At 39.1% G+C, this 19,628-nt stretch overlaps 1 protein-coding gene across 10 annotated transcripts in view; it reads left to right on the forward strand.

Moving 5' to 3' along the window:
- Window positions 1–1,834: 1,834 nt before the first annotated feature.
- Window positions 1,835–19,628, forward strand: part of RUBCN (rubicon autophagy regulator) — a 59,937-nt gene continuing 42,143 nt past the window's right edge. For all 10 annotated transcript variants that reach the window (XM_045502372.1, XM_045502376.1, XM_045502373.1 and 7 more), the window contains exons 1-2: window positions 1,835–2,107; window positions 19,274–19,427. In XM_045502372.1, the coding sequence (XP_045358328.1) occupies window positions 2,043–2,107; window positions 19,274–19,427 (219 nt within the window). In that variant the 5' untranslated portion in view covers window positions 1,835–2,042. The remainder of the gene's footprint in view (window positions 2,108–19,273; window positions 19,428–19,628) is intronic.

Here is a 19,628-nt window from a genome sequence, read left to right on the forward strand (position 1 = left end):
CTCTCTCAATAACAAATAAAATTTTAAAAAAGGGAAGCTGTGTAATCATAAACAAGAGATTCAGGATATGGCCACATGGGGTGAAGGAAAGCAGAGGGATGAGATGGACGGTACATGGCTAGTGTAGGTTATTATCATGTTTATTAACTGATTGCTTTAAAGAAAATAGGTGTCAACCCAGACTTGGACATAACATTTCCCAGAATTTTTACTATAGAACTCTCCCAGACTTTTATAATTTTAGATCTAGAATTTTCTGATAAAGCTTTCATGTAAATAAATATGCTAGGATCATGTGGCATTAATCTGGGATTTTATTATATGCCAAAAAATGAAGTTCATACATTTATAGAAATAGAAGGTAGTGAAATCCCAATGACTAACACTGCTTCTTCCTTAAAAAGTATGACCCTTTAGTAGGAAAGTAGGAGAAAGTTTGAACAAAGTATTTTTTATATAAATGGAAGTTGGAAATTATAATTTGCATTAAAAACCTCCTTCATTTCACTTTTAATTCACAAAAAAAGGTTTCTTAAATTTGAAAATTCCGGTAAGTCATGTATAACTTTTAATAATAACTAGTTTTCCATGGCGTTAACCTAGATCCTTCCCTCACAGAGTAGTGCTGATTCTATCGCTTTACCATTGCTCTAATCCCAACCTCCTTCCTTTAGCCACTGCCCTAGTTCAGGCCTGGACTTGCTGACTAGTAACCCAAAGGCCACATTACATTTAGCCTACAAACATGTCCCCCCCCCCCCCCCCACGCCGTGTAATGTTTACAATAAAAAAATTGTTGCCAATATTTAAAAATCTGGAAGCTGCACTTAAAAATTCAGACTCCAGCTTCTATTGCAAAATCAGAGTATCTGGCAACTCTAGGCCCATATGCCCATTTTACAATATTCAATTATAGAAAAGGTGAAATTTCCCTTCTTCGATGAGGCTTCCAGTTCTGAAAGTTTCTGCCACTCTCCTGCAACCAGCTCACTTCACTCAGCATTACCTGCTCGGCCTCTATAGGGATTTCCAATCTCCTCTCATAGCCATTCTTCCTCCCTTACCTACAACCTAGTTTTCTAAGCAGTTTTGGTCAAATCACTTCTTGATTTTCATATCCTTAACTTGCTCCTAATTGTTTTAAGGATAAAATCCAAACTCCTTGGAATGACTCTTCATGTTCTGGGGTGCCTGCTCACCAACACCATTCTATCACCACCTCTTCTCAGCTCTTATTACTACTCAGAACCAGCACTCTCCAAACCAGCATGCTTCCTTATGCCTGGGCCATTGTTTCCACTTCCTCATTTCCTGGCTAATTCATACTTATCCTTTAAAACCCTGCTCTGACATCAATTCTCCAAAAAAAAAAAAAAAAAAAAAAAAAAAAAAAAAAAAAAAAAAACCACAAAAAAAACAAAAAACACCTTTCCCTAAAGCCTTTTCCTCCTGTTTTTTCTTTCCGATCTCAAAACAACCCGTGCTCTTCAGTTTGTGAGCTCTTCATTAAAATGCTTGAGGTCCCCAAACACAACCGACAGGTGTTAAACCAGGGTAGGCTGAAGTGGGGTTAACGTTACTTGGATTAAGACCAGCGTTATTTCCTAGTCTAGACTTCTTATCGGGTCCGGTCCCCAAAGTAAAACGTGACAGGAGTGTGTAAAGGTTCACACCTGCACGGGTTCTGGCGGTTAACATCTTTGCTCCCCATCTGGGGGCACGGCCGCGAGCACGCAGCCAGGATCTGCATCCGCCGAGAACGCGTCCTCGGATTGGATAGGGTGGTGCATGCCGGGAGCGACCGAGTCTTCGAAGTACTTGCTGGGAGTTGTAGTTCTTGGAACCGGAAGTGGGGGGTGGCGGGGATAGGAACAGCAGCTGAGGCAGTAATCACCGTGCCTGCTGTCAACTCGGGTGTAGTGCATCACCCTGAGCCCACCCACCGAGGGTGCCTCCTCCGTTCCCAGGGAGCTTCGGAAGCCCTGGGGGGCGAAGCGGCAGGGACACCTCTCTTCAGAGAGGAGACGACGTCGCAGCCCCGGATGCGGCCAGAGGGCGCGGGAATGGAGCTCGGCGGCTGCGAGGAGCGCCTGCCGGAGGAGAGCAGGTGGGCTGGGAAGGGCCGGGGGAGTCTGGGGCAGATGGATGCGCCAAATCACCGGGAGAGTTGGGAGGACTCGGAGGGCACCAGGAGAAGTCGTGATAGACATAGGGCGATTGCTGCGGGCGACTTGTTTGGGAAGAAATTGTGAAAAGAGGGACTGGCAGGGCGTGGATAGGAGGACGACGAGGGAACGGGTTTGATGAGGGTAAGGGAGGGTGAGTAGAATATGTTGAGGGCAGGGGGAGCCGGAGGGGGAGGTGGGTATTGAGAGGTGCTGTGGTAAGATTTTACAGGCCAGAGTCTATAGATAGGGGTAGGGCACAGGTTGATGCCTCCAGTGAAACTTGCGGTGATAGCAAGTCGGACCAATATTGAGAAGGTTGGTGTTGTAAGAATTTCTGGGCGCAAAGGTTAGGCATTATGAGTGGCCTAGAAAGAAGCTTAGGCGGGGACGAGTGTGAAGGAGAAGTCGAGAAGGAGGGCCTGTGTATGAAAGTGGACGGTTGTAATGGCCTTAGTGTGGGGGAGGGGGCTTGCTAATGCGACTAGAAATTGTGTGTGTGCCGCTGTCAATGTGGCAGGACCCCTCAGCCATTTCCTTTTCATCTTCAAACCCTTTACTCCTTGCCCACAATGCAACTAAGCAATTTCACATTTTATACCAAACTATTATCATCCATTTCATATTTTTTAGAAATGGAGGTTTTAAGATTTTGCAGACTACTTTGGCTAAATAGTGACTTATGCTCTGTATAAGGTGCTTCCCATATTTAGGGTTTGCTTCATTGAGAAAACATCAGCAGGGAAAAATTAATGAGGTATTGTGCCCAGGTGAAGACCTGGCTGTTTGTAAGTTTGACTCCTCTTTTATGTACACTGGTAGCTTGTGGCCTGTTGTACAAAACGTGGACTGACAAGATGGGGTTCCTGCCTGAGATGTATGAATGATCAGTGAAACTGAACATTTTACTTCCCTTTTCCATGTTTCAGTTTCTACTTATGTATATTTGGCTATTTATTCTTCCTCCAGATGTCTGTGAAATGTTTCATGTAAGAGGTCCCATATAAATTCTAACCAAGTTTTGGGATCGTTTTTATTTTCCTTTGCCAGTTCATGTAGGAGAGGCTGCGTTCGAAATTCAAGTTAAAATTTCCACCCCGTCTAGCTGGACTTCTAGCTAGGTTAGTTATTAATGGATTTAAACAAACACTTACCACACGCCATGCACTGTTTAAGAGACCTGCAAGTATTATTTAATCCTTATGACAACTGTATGAGGCAGGAATTATTATTATCACCATTTAATAGATGAGGAAACTGAGACATGGGGAGGATGAAGAACTTGCCAATTTCATATAGTGAATCCTGGTGGAACTGGGATCAAAACCAGGCAATCTGGCTCTAGAATCTGCACTTTTAGTACTTATGCTATGCTGCCTTTCATTATGCTCATGTACTGAGACAAAGAAATGTATAAGATAATGAATTTTAGGGCATTCTTTGCCTATCACTTAGGCCAGTAGAAGAGCTCCTTTGCGGGTATCTTTTTCTTTCTATTATTTTTGCCCCATGCTTGCCTCTTAACCAAGCAACTCTAGTCAGAATTTAATTTCTGCAGTGGGATTATCTCCACAGGGTCACTGGTATTGTTGCTATAGCCTACTCTTTGCTAGTGGCTGGTTAACTCAGAATGTGTTGTTTAATGAGATTTCGTGGCACCAGTGGCCTCCTTAGTTCCAAATAGACAACTGGCATATACAGGCCTTGTGCCTGAGAATTGAGGCATTGTGGCTGGGTATTGCAAACCTCACTTTCTGTGGTCAATAATATACCCAATTCAGAAAATTCCTCATAATGAGATGGCCTCATTTTTATACATAAAGGATAAACTTATCAGTGTATTTTCTGAAAGCAGTTGATGTAGTGAAATGTGCATAAGCTTCATAACCATATAGACTTGCATTTGAAACCTAGCTCTAGTGCTTAATTTTTTTTGAGTTTATTCATTTTGAGAGAGACAGAGACCGCACCAGTGGGGGAGGGGCAGAGAGAAAGAGAGAGAGAGAATCCTAAGCAGTCTCCTCACTGTCAGTGCAGAGCCTCATGTGTGCTCGAACTCACTAACGGTAGGATCATGACCCCAGCTGAGATCAAGAGCTGGGTGCTTCATTGACTGAGCCACCCAGGCACCCCTCTACTGTTTAATTTGGCTCCTCCATCTGGGAAAAATAATGCCTTCCTGACTGGTAAGTTGTGAGGGTTTGATAAGATAATAATGTACATGAAGCTCCTCATAGAGTGCCTGGTATGTACTAAGTGCAAAACATGTCTACTTCTGTCCCCTCCCCAGCTTTCTTGAAATAAGGGTGGGTGCTTTTCTGGTTGCTGTTTTCAATTGTATAGCCTGTTCTTCCTCCTCCCATGGCTCCTCTGAGTTCAGTGCACTGAGGATTGGGGGGTTAGCCTAGCTTTTCAATTTATCCTTGGAGTGTAGTAATTTCATATGTTCCCTTATTTTTCATCTAACTCTAGCAGAGTGCTACAGTGCTTAGAGATGATACTTTACTTTCTTTAGTTATGTAGTAAATACCAGTTGTTTGGAGACTGTCTGATGAAACTACTAAACAGTGAAAGGAATGGTTATGCTAGCATTGCTCTGCCACCCTAGACTGCCTTGAGCTGCACAGTCTGAACTTGGAAATCAGCTATATGTAGAGTTTTCCTGATGAAGTGATCCAGATAATGTCAAAATTCAAATACTAAAAGACTTTTCAGTGTCTTCAAACTGAGTTCATTCCATTGACTGAAACCTTTTCATCCTCTGTTCTCTACCTCAGTTAGTAGTATTTTTCATTCAGTCAGCCAACCCGGAAGCCTCAAAGTGAAATTTGATACTTCCCTCTTCATTTCCCATATCCAGGCAGTTACCGGGTCCTATGAATTTTGTTCCTGATTTTTCTCTTGAAGCTTTATTTTTATCTCCATTTTCAAATATGTTTGCTTATATTACTAAAAAATCCAGGGAGTAGTAGTGCTTTAGGCATGGCTTCTTAGGTTCTTAAACAAGAATTTGTCCCTCTCTGTGGACTCTTCTTCCTTATGTCTTGGCTTCATTCTTAGGCAGACTTTTCTATAGGATGGATAACACTTGGCAATTTCAAGTTTAGCAATCTCAACCAAAAAAAAAAAAAAAAAAAGCAATCCCAATAGGTACAACAAAAGCAAAAATTCAGAGGCTGACTATTTTTGGGCTGACTTGACTATTTTGGGGCTGACTTGAGTTATGTTCCTCTTCTTATAATTGAGGTATGGAATATGCTGGTCAATCAGGCCTAAATTATGTGCTCAACCCTGGATCCTGTGGCAAGGGGATACTTTCTTGGAACTTCACGGACCACAGTAAGTTGCAGAGGGGTGATTCCTCTGTGGAAACTCAGGGTTCTGTTACCAAAAGAAAGGGACATGAATTCTGAGCACATATAAACAGTATATTCACTGAAGACCCTTATTATCTCCATTGTGGATTATCTCAGTAGCCTCCTAAATGATCTCCCAGTCTGAACTCTAGCCCCAATTCCAGACAGCCTCCACATTGCTACCACCTTAATTTTTCATAAGCAAAGTTACTATAGTATTTTGCTCTGAAATGTTCAGTCCTTTCTTATTGAAAATAGAAAATAGTTAAAACTCCTTCCCTGATATTTAATCTGTACCTTGATCCCTATGAAATTGCCAGTTACAAAACAATGGCATTCACTCACTCTTATATCTTCCTCATCATTCTCATTCTTGCTTCTCCACATTCCCTGCAGTATCTCCTCCTTTGCCTGGAAGGCTATTAGTCATCTTTCAAATAATGCTCCTTTATTTTTTTTAATTAAAAATATTTTTAAATGTTTATTTTTGAGAGAAAGGGGATGGAGGGCAGAGAGAGAGAGAGAGAGGGAGACACAGAATCTGAAGTAGCCTCCAGGCTCTGAGCTGTCAGCACAGAACCCGAGGCAGACTGTGAGATCATGACCTGAGCTGAAGTCAGTGGCTTAACCCACTGAGCCACCCAGGTGCCCCATAAATAATGCTCCTTTAGAAGGCATCCTTCACCTGCTCTTTTCCATATCTATAGCATTTCTCTTTTCATGGCATAGTTATGTAAGTGCCCATCTTCCCTATTTCATTATAAATACCTTGAGAGATGGTGACTCCTCCTCTTTAACACCATAAACCCAGTGCTTCACATATAATCAGCATTCAATGAATATTTACATGAGGAATGGAAATGTTAACAATGTGGTCATGCCTCTTACAATTGCGCAAGTGCTGGTGGTACCGTTGCCATTGGAAGAGCCTCTTTTCTCCCTTTCTCCCTATTTATTTTCACTTTTTTACATTTATCCTCATTTTTTATTTTCTCCCTTTCTTTTCCTTTTTATACATGGTAAGGCAGGAGGATCACATAATTTTTGAGCAATCTATACTTCTGGTCCAGTTATTAGTACACCTACCCCCACTACTCACTACCCTCACCCACCCTGAAACATACTCTTAAAGCCCTGGGGGGAAAATGCTATTGCCAGAACCTGGGTGAGGGTGATCTATCAGCTGACAGCAGGGACCCTAAGCTGAAGCTTTTCCCAGGTATCCTTCCCACAGCTGTTCTGCTTTTTATAGCTGCTTTATTACTTCTTTTATTAAATGGAATCGTTCTGTGTGTTTTATTGTGTTATCTTGCCTCCATAAATCTTACCAACCAACCTGGGTGATTATAGACCAGGTCTGTCCAACATGATAGCCACTACCCACATGTGGCAATTTAAGTTGAAATTAATTAAAATTAAATAAAATTTAAAATTTCGGTTCTTTAGGCATATTCTCCAGATTTCAAATGCTTAATGGCCATGGTGTCTAGTGGCTGCCATACTGGACTGCATAGATATAGCACATTTCCAGCATCGTAGAAAGTTCAGTTGAACAGTGCTGTTATAAACTTAAATCTGAGTTTTTCAGGAAACAACTAAAGTATGCTTACATGTTTTTTTAGTTCCTCTGAATCGGGCTTGCTTGAAGTTAAACTTACACCTGATTGAGAGAAGATTATTAAAGGAAGTCATAAATCATTAGTGACTAAATAGAGACTTGGCAAACTATCTTCAAAATTTGTGGGGCCATGGCCTCTGCCAATGAAATTCACAGAAATTGTGCTAGATCGTAGGACTGAAGAGATGATTGATTTTTTACTAGAAAATAGCAGAACCCCATAATTTGTAAAAGATTCTAAGACAGTCTCCCTATGAGCTATCTCATTTGGATGCTTTTTGTGAAGAAAGCGTTACGAGCCATAATTTCAATTCCCTGTCTACCCCATTCAATACCATGACTTTATTTTTGCCTCCTCAAGAGTCCTGGGAGATTTAAAATTTTCTGAGGTGTTTGTTTTGTACTATTTGTTCTACTTTTGTTATTTGTTCACTGCCTTATAGCTCTATGGCCACAGAATATACCTGTACTTCTGCTTTGGAGGATTGATTGACTTTTTGTGTGTGTGTACCTTACTTAGTACAAGGCTAGTTTTTGTGAATGTGTCTATGCTTAAAAAAAAGTGTTCTTCAGGACATAGCTTTCTAGATGTAAAGAACAACCTTATATGTTATTCAGCTCTTCTAATCACTTTTTACTTTATGGTTTTCATGATTTGAACATTAATGTCCTATTACCATTGTTTTTTCTATTTTCATTTTTTTTAAGATTTTATTTTTAAATAATTTCTATACTCTGTGTGGGGCTCGAACCCACAAATCTGAGGTCAAGAATCGCATGCTCCCACCAATTGAGCCAGCCCCTCAATTTCCTTTCTTCTGTTTTCTACTGTTTTTGCTTTGTGTGTGTGTTTTGTTTTATATATTTTGAGGTCATGTTATTACATACGTAAAAGTTAATGACAGCTATATCTTTATTATGGCCTCTTTGTCTTTTTTAATGATTCTTGTCTTGAATGCAACCTTCATAAAATATCATAATTTCCACTTACCTTTTTGCTTGATTGGCTGCTTTGTTTTAAATAGTTGAGTTTATTTCATTGATTTTTATTTTATTTTATTTTATTTTATTTTATTTTATTTTATTTATTTATTTTTTTTTCAATGTTTATTTATTTTTGGGACAGAGAGAGACAGAGCATGAATGGGGGAGGGGCAGAGAGAGAGGGAGACACAGAATCGGAAACAGGCTCCAGGCTCTGAGCCATCAGCCCAGAGCCCGACACGGGGCTCGAACTCACGGACCGCGAGATCGTGACCTGGCTGAAGTCGGACGCCCAACCGACTACGCCACCCAGGCGCCCCTCATTGATTTTTATTTTTGTATCGTATCTGTTTCATCTTAATTCTGTCATCTTTTAAAAATGATTTTTTAATTTTTTTTGTTTATTTTTGAGGGGGAGAGAGAGAGAGAGAGACAGAGTGTGGGCAGGGGAGGGGCAGAGAGAGAAGGAGACATAGAATCTGAATCAGGCTCCAGGCTCTGAGCTGTCAGCATAGAGCCTGATGCGGGCTTGAACCCACTAACTGGGAGATCATGACATAAGCCGAAGTCAGGCGTTTAACTGACTGAGCCACCCAGCTGTCCCTAAAAATGATTTTTATAATATTCTCTTGCTCTTTCTTTGCCTCAGCAATTTTTGAGATTGTCTAATTTTAGGGGTGCTTGGGTGGCACCCTGTTAAGCAGTCTGTTAAGCACCTGACTCTTGATTTCAGCTCAGGTCATGATCTCATGGTTAGTGAGTTTGAGCCCTGCCTCCGGCTCTGTGCTGAAAGCAAAGAGCCTGCTTGGGATTCTCTCTCTCTCTCTCTCTCTCTCTCTCCCCCCTCCCCCATATGGGTACGTGCTCTCTCTCTCTCTCTCTCTCTCTCAAAAATAAATAAACTTTAAAAGAAAGATAATCTTGGGGCGCCTGGGTGGCTCAGTCGGTTAAGCATCCAACTTCAGCTCAGGTCATGATCTCGCAGTTCATGGGTTCGAGCCCCGCGTCGGGCTCTGTGCTGACAGCTCAGAGCCTGGAGTTTGCTTCTGATTCTGTGTCTCCCTCTCTGTGCCCCTCCCCCAATCGCACTCTGTCTCTGTCTCTCTCTCAAAAATAAACAAACAGTAAAAAAAATTTTTTTTAAGATAATCTAGTTTTAGTTGTAATGATAGTTAGCTCTTACTTTAAAATAGTATCCCTAAAACTGAAGCAATTGAAGCAGTCTTTCTTTCCTCCTGTGCCTTTGCTATCGAAGTGGTGGCGTGTGCCTCCTTTACCTTGTTTGTAAAGCATTCTGCTACCCAGACAACATAAGATGTAACTGTATGGTAATGAGGTTGACTTTCTCATATGACTCATGAAATCAGCCTTACTGTTTTGCAATAAACCCTTATATGCTTCTACCATTCTATCAACTAAGCAGATTGGAGTCTCTGTTAGATACAAGATACCTCCAAATCTGAGGAAGTCTTTTCTAGCTTTCCTGCTTCAGTGAGAGCACCATGAGCATAATCAGGCCTTCAAATCTGTGCTTACCAAGGGGAGATTTAACCCTAGTTTAAAATCAGTTGAGACATTGTTTAGATGGGGAGCACAGTGACAAGTCTTCATTTGTGTTACAGACTGTCCAATCCTAGATAGTTTTTGGCAGAATTTTCTCTGAGGCAGAATGGGTAAGAAGGCTTTATTCAGGTACCCCTTCTAATGTAGTTGGATTTATTATATTTATGCAGTGGAAGTTCAAAGAAGGAAAAGGACAGAGAAAAGAGAAGGAATATTATTATCTACTCTATGATGGTGCTTTCTATAGATGATCAATTACTCTGAAGGAACTGAACCTTAAAGAATTTAAATAGCTTACCCAAGGACGCAACAGCTAGTTTGTGGAGAGCTGGGATTCAAATTCAGGTTGGCCTGACTATGAAACTTGTTCTCTTTCTGCTGCGTGACATTTTCTCAATCCTTATTAAAGCACAAAAGAAATAGAAAAAACATGGTCTCTATCTGTGAGGAAACAAACCACATACAATAACAATTTTTTTTAAGGATGATTAGGAGGAATGTTGTATTGACAGTGTATATTATAGGGTTTCAAACGAAGGAGTTATAGCAAGTCAAACTATTTACAACTTTTTATTTTAACGTTTATTTATTTTTGAGAGAGAGAGAGAGAGTGTATGTGCGAGTTGGGAAGGGATAGAGAGAGAGGGGACAAAAGATCTGAATGAGCTCTATGCTAATAGCAGATAACCCAATGTGGGGTGCAACTCACAAACTGAACTCACAAACCATGACATCATGACCTGAGCCAAAGTCGGACACTTAACTGACTGAGCCACCCAGGTCCCCTTATTTAGAACTTCTTAGGAGAAGGTTGAACTAGAGCTGAATCTGAATCCCTGAATAAGACAAGAAGAGAAGCATTCTATGTGGAAAGGTCTGTGTAAACAAAGTCATGGAAGTAGGCGTGAGGTTGGCATGTTTATAATAGAGTGCGTTAGTGAGGCTATATTCAAATTGAGGAGTACTGAGAAGGAGAGTTGGTATTTAGATGGGGGCTACATGATGAAGACGTTTTGAACTCCATACTGAGGAGTTTGTACATCATCAGTGGTTAGGTTTCTGACATAAGGGATTTTCCTTTTGTTAAATCTACTCATTGTTGAAATTCAATAAATTTGATGTCATTCCAATGTAGTGTGATTAGTGAGGCATTTGTTGAATAGATATGAAGTTACAAGCATGCCTTCGAGTACTACTTATTCCCTCCTAGACATTAAAATTCTGCTGTCAGCCATTAAAGAGATGGGACTGGCCAATGGTTAGGTTCTCCTAAGTACCCTGGAGTTGAGAGACTATAATGAAGTCAAGCACGTTTTTTCTATAAGCATATTATTTACTTAAAAACATCGTAAATATTTAACTGCATACTCTACATGTCAGATACTATATACTTAAAACCAGAAAACATGGAGCCTGAAAAGAAGACAATTAAACATATATGTGATAGTCTCTTGCTACTTAAAGTGTTACTAATAATTGTTTCACTTAACTATGTCTCCTTATGCTTTAAGGAAGGAACCTATTCTTTTCAGAGAGTGCTTTTTGGTATTAAAAGTCCCAAGTGTTTGCCAGACCACAGTCTTTCAGTATGAGATGCCCTTGACACTTTGGTATTTAGAACATCCTTGATGGTAGTTTCCAGCCTCTTGTTTGGTAACTTTATTCAGATTATTGATCTTTCATTAATTGCTAGGCTCAAGGAAGGCCTAAACAGTTCTTCCCTTCTCTACATTCCCCTCATATAACTAGAGGTAACCACTATTACATATCTCAATTTCTCTCAGCATTTTTATGTTGATGTCATAAATAATAATTTTATATTCTGCTTTTTATACTTTAACATATTATCTGTCATTAACTTTGGAAACTCTTCCTAATGAAAAACTTTAATGGTTTCATGATATTCCATCATTTGGATATCACATACTTTTCTTACATTTCAGGGATCAAATCCTTATCTGACTTGGGACAACCTGACCTTCAGTCTTGATTTCAGGTAGATACCACAATTCATTGCAGATAAATGGCACACTGTGGAGGGAATATGCCAATAAGTTGAAGCTGTTTCCTTGTACCACTAAAAAGGACACTGGAGATCCAAGACATGCTACTATATATTTCTTGGGTTAAAATCTCACTTTACAATTGCATAGTACTTATTATGTATTTACTATTTGTCATACATTTCAGTTGTTTTTAGTGATTATGTGTTAGTTATATGGCATTACTCTTTTTATTTGTTTATTTATTTATTTATAAGTTTTTATTTGAATTCCAGTTAATTTACATACAGTGTCACATTAGTTTCAGGTGTACAATATAGTGATTCAACATTTGTATACATCACCTGGGACATAGCACTTTTTTTTTTTAATTTTTTAATGTTTATTTTTGAGAGAGAGAGAGACAGAGACAAAGACAGAGCACAAGTGGGGGAGGGGCATAGAGAGAGGGAAACACAGAATCTGAAGCAGGCTCCAGGCTCTGGGCTGTCAGCACAGAGCCCGACGCGGGGCTCAAGCTCACAGACCGTGAGATCATGACCTGAGCCCAAGTCAGACGCTTAGCCAACTGAGCCACCCAGGTGCCCCTGGGACATAGCACTTTTTAAAAAAATAACGTTTGCCTGTAACTTTTCTGTTTTAACCTTGAATATCACTTTAAAAAAAAAATTCCAGTATAATTAACACACTGTGCTAGTTTCAGACATACAGTATAGTTATTAAGCAATTCTATGTGTTACTGAGTGCTCATCATGATAACTGCACCCTTAATCCCCTTCACCTATTTCACCCATTCCCTCCACTCACCTCCCCTTTGGTAACTATCAGTTTGTTCTCAGTTAAGAGTCTATTCTTTGATTTGTCTCTTTTGTTGTTGTTTTGTTTCTTAAATTCCTCATGAGTGAAATCATATGGCATTTGTCTTTCTCTGGCTGACTTATTTCACTTAGCATTATATTCTCTAGGTCTATCCGTTTGGTCGATGGATTTTATTTTTTAGGGCCAAGTAATATTCCATTATATATATATGTATACACGCACATCCCCCACATCTTCTTTATCCATTCATCTCTCAGTGGACACTTGGGCTGCTTTCATAATTTGGCTATTGTAAATAATTCTGCAATAAACATAGGGTTGCATATATCTTTTAAAATTAATATTTTTGTATTCTTTGGGTAAATACCCAGTAGTAGAATTATAGGATCATATGGTAATTCTGTTTTTAATTTTGTGAGGAACCTCCATACTGCTTTCCACAGTGGCTGCACTAGTTTGCATTCCCAAAGGTGCAAGAGGGTTCCTTTTACTTCACATAGTTACCAACACTTGTTGTTTCTTGTATTTTTTATTTTAACTATTCTGGCAGGTGTAAAGTGATATCTTATTGTGGTTTTGATTTGCATTTCCCTGATGATGAGTGACGTTGAGCATCTTTTCATGTGTCTGTTGGGCATCTGTATGGCTTCTTTGGAGGAATGTCTGTTCCTGTCTACTGCCCATCTTTTAATAATTATATCTTTTTTTTTTTTGGTGTTCAATCTTGTAAGTTCTTTTTTTTAATTTATTCTTCGAGAGAGAGTGTAAGTGGGGGAGGGGCAGAAAGAGGGGGACAGAGGATCCTAAGTGGGCTCTGCACTGACAGGCTGACAGCACCAAGCCCAACATGGGGCTCAAACTCATGAACTGTGAAATCATGACCTGAGCTGAAGTTAGATGCTCAACCAACTGAGCCACCCAGGTGCCCCTCAATCTTGTGAATTCTTTATAAATTTTGGATATGTCATTTAATAAATTATAAGATGTGTCATTTGGGAATCTCTTCTCTCATTCTGTAGATTGTCTTTTAGTTTTGTTGATTGTTTCCTTTGCTGTGCAGAAGCTATTTATTTATTTATTTATTTATTTATTTTTAATGTTTATTTATTTTTGAGAGAGAGAGAGAGAGACAGAGTGTGAGTGGAAGAGGGGTAGAGAGAGAGGGAGACACAGAATCTGAAGCAGGCTCTAGGCTCCGAGCTGTCAGCACAGAGCCCGACGCAGGGCTCGAACTCACAAGCTGTGAGATCATGACCTGAGCCAAAGTTAGCCACCCAATCCACTGAGCCACTCAGGCACCCCGATTTATTTATTTTTAAGTAGGCTTCATGCCCATCATGAAGCCCAACATGGGGATTGAACTCATGAGCCTGAGATCAAGAGTTGGATGTTTAACCAGCTGAGCCACCCAGGCACCTCCTGGTTTGTTTGGTGGTTGTTGTTGTTGTTGTTGTTGGTTGTTGTTGTTGTTGTTGTTGTTGTTGTTGTTTTGGTAAAGTAGAAGCTTTTTATTTTGATGTAGTACCAATAGTTTATTTTTGCTTTTGTTTCCCTTGCCTCAGGAGACATATCTAGAACAATATTGCTATGGCTGATGTCAGAGAAATTACTGCCTGTCCTCTCTTCTAGGCTTTTCATGGTTTCAGGTCTCACATTTAGGTCCTTAGTCCATTTTTTAAAAAGTTTTATTTATTTATTTTGAGAGAGAGAGAGTGAGAGAGCATGAGCACAAGCGAGGGAGGGGCAGAGAGAGGAGGAGAGAATCCCAAGCAGGCTGCACAACAGCAGCATAGAGCTCAGCAGGGCTCAAACTTACAAACCATAAGATTATGACCCGAGATGAAACCAAGAGTCAGACACCTAACCGACTGAGCTACCCAGGTGCCCCAAGTCCTTAATCCATTTTGAGTTTATTTTGTATATATGTGAAGTGATTTGGTTTCATTCTTTTGCATGTAGCTGTCCAGTTTTCCCAACACCATTTTTTGAAGAGACTATCTTTTTCCCATTGCATATTCTTGCTTTGTCATAGATTAATTGACTACATGATGGTGGGTGTATTTCTGGGTTCTCCATTCTATTTTGTTGATCTATGTGTCTTTTTATGTGCCAGTACCATACTGTTTTGATTACTACAGCTTTGTAGTAATATCTTGAAATCTGAGATTGGATACTTCCAGTTTTGTTCTTTTTCAAGATTGCTTTGTCTATTTGGGGTCTTTTGGGGTTCCCTACAAATTTTAGGATTATTTGTTCTAGTTCTGTGAAGAATGCTGTTGGTATTTTGCTAGGGATTGCATTAAATTTGTAGATTTCTTTGGGTAGTATGGACATTTTAACAATATTAATTCTTCTAATCCATGAGCATAGTATATCTTTCCATTTGTTTTCTCTTCAATTTCTTTCATCAGTGTTTTATAGTTTTCAAAATACAGGTTTTTCACCTACTTGGTTAAGTTTATTTCTAGGTATTTTATTATTTTTGGTGCATTTGTAAATAGGATTTTCTTAATTTTCTGCTACTTCATTATCAGTGTGTAGAAATGCAACAAATTTCTCCACATTAATTTTGTATCCTGCAATCTTCCTGAATTCACTGATCACTTCTAGTAGTTTTTTTGGTGGAATCTTTAGGGTTTTCTACATATAGTATCATGTCATCTGCAAATAGGGAAAATTTTACTCCTTTTTTTTACCAATTTGGATGCCTTTTATTGCCTTTTCTTGTCTGATTGCTGTGGCTAGGAGTTCCAGACCTATGTTGAATAAAAAAGTGGTGAGAGTACACATCCTTGTCTTGTTCCTGATCTTAGGGGAAAAGCTCTGTTTTTCACCACTGAGTATGATGTTCATTGTGGGTTTTTCATATGTGGCATTTATTATGTTGAGGTATGTCCCCTCTAAACCTGCTTTGTTGAGGGTTTTTATCATGAATAGATGTTGTATTTTGTCAAATGCTTTTTTCTGCGTCTGTTGAAATGATTATGTCATTGTTTATCCTTTCTCTTGTTAATGTGATATGTCACATTGGTTGATTTGTGAATATTGAACCACCCTTGTATCCCAACAGTAAATCCCACTTGATTGTGCTGAATGATTTTTTAAATACATTGTTGGATTTGGTTTGTTAATATTTTGTTGAGGATTTTTGCATCTATGTTCATCAGAGATATTGGTCTTCTTTTTTTTTTTTTTTTTTTTTTTTTGGTAGTGTCTTTGTCTTATTTTGGTATCAAGGTAATCCTGGCCCCTTGAGTGTCGCTTCTAATTGTGACTTGGCAAGCTTAAGACTGAGCTGGCATTTAGGAAAACTTCTTCCTTGAATATCCTTATTTGAGTTGCTTAAGCAATTTCTGGTCCTCTTTCAAGGAGGAATCAAGTCAAAATCACCCCAAAGGAAAATAGGTAGGACTTTATTCTGAGGTTGGCTTAACTGTTGATGAAAAGGATTCAGGTAGCAATGGATTATACTGTCCCTTGCCACTTAGGCCTGGTGCTTCCTTGGCACAGGGTGAGATGCTTAGAAAGACTTGCTTTTAATTTATGGTGATTAAGGGAGAGCACTCTGTGTACTTGGAGAAGTGGCTCTGCAAAGGGCTACTTTGAATCTAATATACATCAAAGGCCTTGCTTTTGCCCAGATAAAGGTTACATGTGAATTCAAGGTGATATCATTCAAATAATTATTACTGAACAGGTTTAACAAGAAAGATTGACCTTACTTACTGAAAATGTGGTTAAAGAATACAGAGGCATATTTGATTTTTCATGATGATCTGTTCACTTGCATTTAAGATTCAGGTATGAATAGATTAATGCAGCTACTGTGTGTGGGCTCTATTTGAATATAGCATTTCAATTCTCTGGAAGTGATAACTGCATTATTAGGGTAAAGGATTCTAAAAAGGTAAAGACAATAAATAGGCTAGCCGTGTAAATAAAATTTTTTTAAGGTTTACTTTTCTTGTGCATGAGCTTATACCAAATATAAATGGTTTGGTATAATTTAGAATAAGAGCCACACTCTTCTGTAGCTTTGGTATCTTAGGGATGCTACATTGTGAGGAAAGAAAGGTCTTTAGCTTTGTTCAGTAGAAGTTGGTAGTAGATCTGAATGCTCAGGTTTCTAGGATTTCAGTGCTCATGATTTTGGAATCAAAGCCTCAGGGTGATAGGGTACTTGGTGTCTGCTTTCAGAATTTATCATGATTTTCCTTGACAGTTATACTTGTAAGATGGAGAATAAATCAGAACATAGGTATGTAAAGTTACTTGAGGAAGTAAACTGCTCTCAGGCCTGCAAGATTTAATTGTAACCTGTTGCAATGTGAAAACTGTGTCAGTCTGAACAGGCCAGATTAACCCTAAGGAAGCATAGAAGATGAAGAGTCACTGAAGCAAAAGTTGGCAGTCAGTTGGCCTCTGTGATGGCAGTTTCTCACAGTATGGCATTTTAATGACCATTTAAGTCCTCTATACATCTTAGTTATCTTGAGATCTCTCTCAGGACTGGCATGGAAATAAAACAGGACAATGGCCAACAGGTACATGAAGAGGTGCTCAGTGTCACTAATTATCAGTGAAATGCAAATTAAAACTGCAGTGAGATAGGACCTCACAGCTGTTAGAAGGACTGTCATCAAAAAGATGAGAGAAAACAAATGTTATTAGTGAGAAGGTAGAGAAAAAGGAATCCTTGTGGACTGTTGGTGGGAATATAGTGGTGTGGCCACTGTAGAAAACAGTATGGAGATTCCTCAAAAATTAAAAATAGAAATACTATGTGATCTGGCAGTTTTTCTTCTGGGTATATATCCAAAGGAAACAAAAACAGGATGCTGAAGAGATATCTGTACCCCTGTGTACATTGCAGCGTTATTTATAATAGCCAAGGCATGGAAACAACCTTAGTATCCATTGATAGATGAACGGATAGAGAAAATGTGATACACACATGCGCGCGCGCGCACACACACACACACACACACGCGCGCGCAGGAATATTAGCCCTAAAAAGGGAAATCCTGCCATTTTTGACAACATGGATGGACCTTGAGAGCATTATGTTAAGTGAAATAAGTCAGACAGACAAATATTGTATAATCTCACTTATATGTGGATTCTAAAAAAAGCCAAACTCCTAGAAATAGAGAGCAGATTGATTGGTGGTTGCTAGAGATGGGGGATGAGGGAAATGGGTATACTTCCAGTAATCAGATAAATAAATTCTGGGGATATAATGACAGCATGGATGACTACAGTTAACAAGACTTATAGTATATTTGAAAGTTGCTAAGAGAGTAGATCTAAATGTTCTCATCTCAAGAAAAAAAAATTGTAACTATGTGATGTGATGAATGTTAACTAAGCTTAATGTGGTAATCATTTTGTAGTTTATACATATATCAAATCATGATGTTATACACTTCAAGCTAATATAATGTTATATGTCAATTATACCTCAATAAAATTGGGGAAGAAAGAAATGGAACAAATGAGTTTGGTGACTCAAATGTTTAAATGGTGTAAGGTTAAGAAAGCCTGATGTCTCCCAGTTTGAATAAATTCTTGGTCTTAAGGCCTTGAGAGCAGAAGACCAAGTTGAGATTCATCTAGCTTTCTCTTTTTAGATGACACTCTTATACTGGATCTAGCTTCATTCATTATATTTTATTTGTCTTTACTCATCCACTTTTAAAAATGACTCAGAAAATGCACATAAGAAGTTAGTTTTCAGTACTGATAGAATTAGTAAGGATTCCAATTCAGGACCCTTCTGCCCCGATAGGCATTTAAACGATGTGAAATAGTTATGGTGAAAATTCCCTGAAAAAAATTATTATTCTCATGACTGTTCTTGACAAGTATAAAGAGTAGTATTCTAATAAGAAATGGAAGGGCAAGGTAAAGTGTGCAGTATGACACTTGGGGGCCTAAGAGGAGGAGTTTGGCATTTCATCTCTTCATGTTTTCTTTATCCAGTTTGATTCAGTGCATCCAACTTTTTTCATTCAATTGAAGTTGGTTTTGAGTTTTTATTGGGGTGGAAACTGTTGAGAAAATGCTGGGGATTTCAGAGGAACCTTGAAGATCACTTAGGGCAGCAATTTTCAAACTTTTCCTCCTCAGTACTTCGGATGGTCCAGAAGAATAAGCCAAAAGTTGACTGATTTGGGGGCATGTCCCAAAGTGGCTCAGTGCAAACAGAACCTTTTTGTCTTGATTTTAGCTTAAAAAACTATGGGGGGGGGGTGGATGGCAGAAATCATGGACAATTTACATTCTTAATCATAATATTTGTGTATACATATGTGTACTTAGTGCATGGAAATATAGTGAATAAAAAGTCTTTTTTGACTTTTTTGTTCTAAAAAAGATTTTTGGTTTTGATCACATCCCCTCATCTCTTTATACACTGCTTATGTCCTGTCATTTCCAGAAATGGATCTTGATGGGTCTCAGTCTTAGAAACAGAGGGTTATAGGCTACTTATGTGAGAATTGAATGAGATAAAAAATGAAGATCACCTTACAAAACATAACATGCCTCATTAAGAGTGAGGGTTTTTGTTTTTGTTTTTTTAATCTTAGTGTTCTTTACAACTTAAGTCCTCTCTGATTTGGGTCTTAGGCCCAAGTAAAAATTAATAGAGGAAAAAATATTAGGATTTGGGCTGGAAGCCTCTTGGCTTAGACTTTCTTTGACATGTTTAGGATCAGATACAACAGAGTTAACTAACCTTTGGTATAATTGATGCCCTTGCAGGAGGGAGCACTGGCAGTTGCTGGGTAATTTGAAGACTACTGTGGAGGGTTTGGTGTCAGCCAACAGCCCCAACGTCTGGTCCAAGTATGGTGGCCTGGAGCGGCTTTGTAGGGACATGCAGAGCATCCTCTATCATGGGCTTATCCACGACCAGGTGTGTAGACCTCTTCTTTTTTGCCAGGTTGGCTGCATCATTTGCTGAAAAGAAACAGTTGCATTAAGTTGTTGACAGGGAGAAGATGAAGGCTACTAGTCTGTGAGCCCTTGAAGGTGGGACTGTGGTATGATGATGAGAAGGAAGAGGATAAGGACAATGATGATGAATCCCTAGGATTTTTCTCTTAAGAGCACCCTA

Source organism: Leopardus geoffroyi, chromosome C2 (genome assembly GCF_018350155.1).
Source record: "Leopardus geoffroyi isolate Oge1 chromosome C2, O.geoffroyi_Oge1_pat1.0, whole genome shotgun sequence".
NCBI classification, from domain to species: domain Eukaryota; kingdom Metazoa; phylum Chordata; class Mammalia; order Carnivora; family Felidae; genus Leopardus; species Leopardus geoffroyi.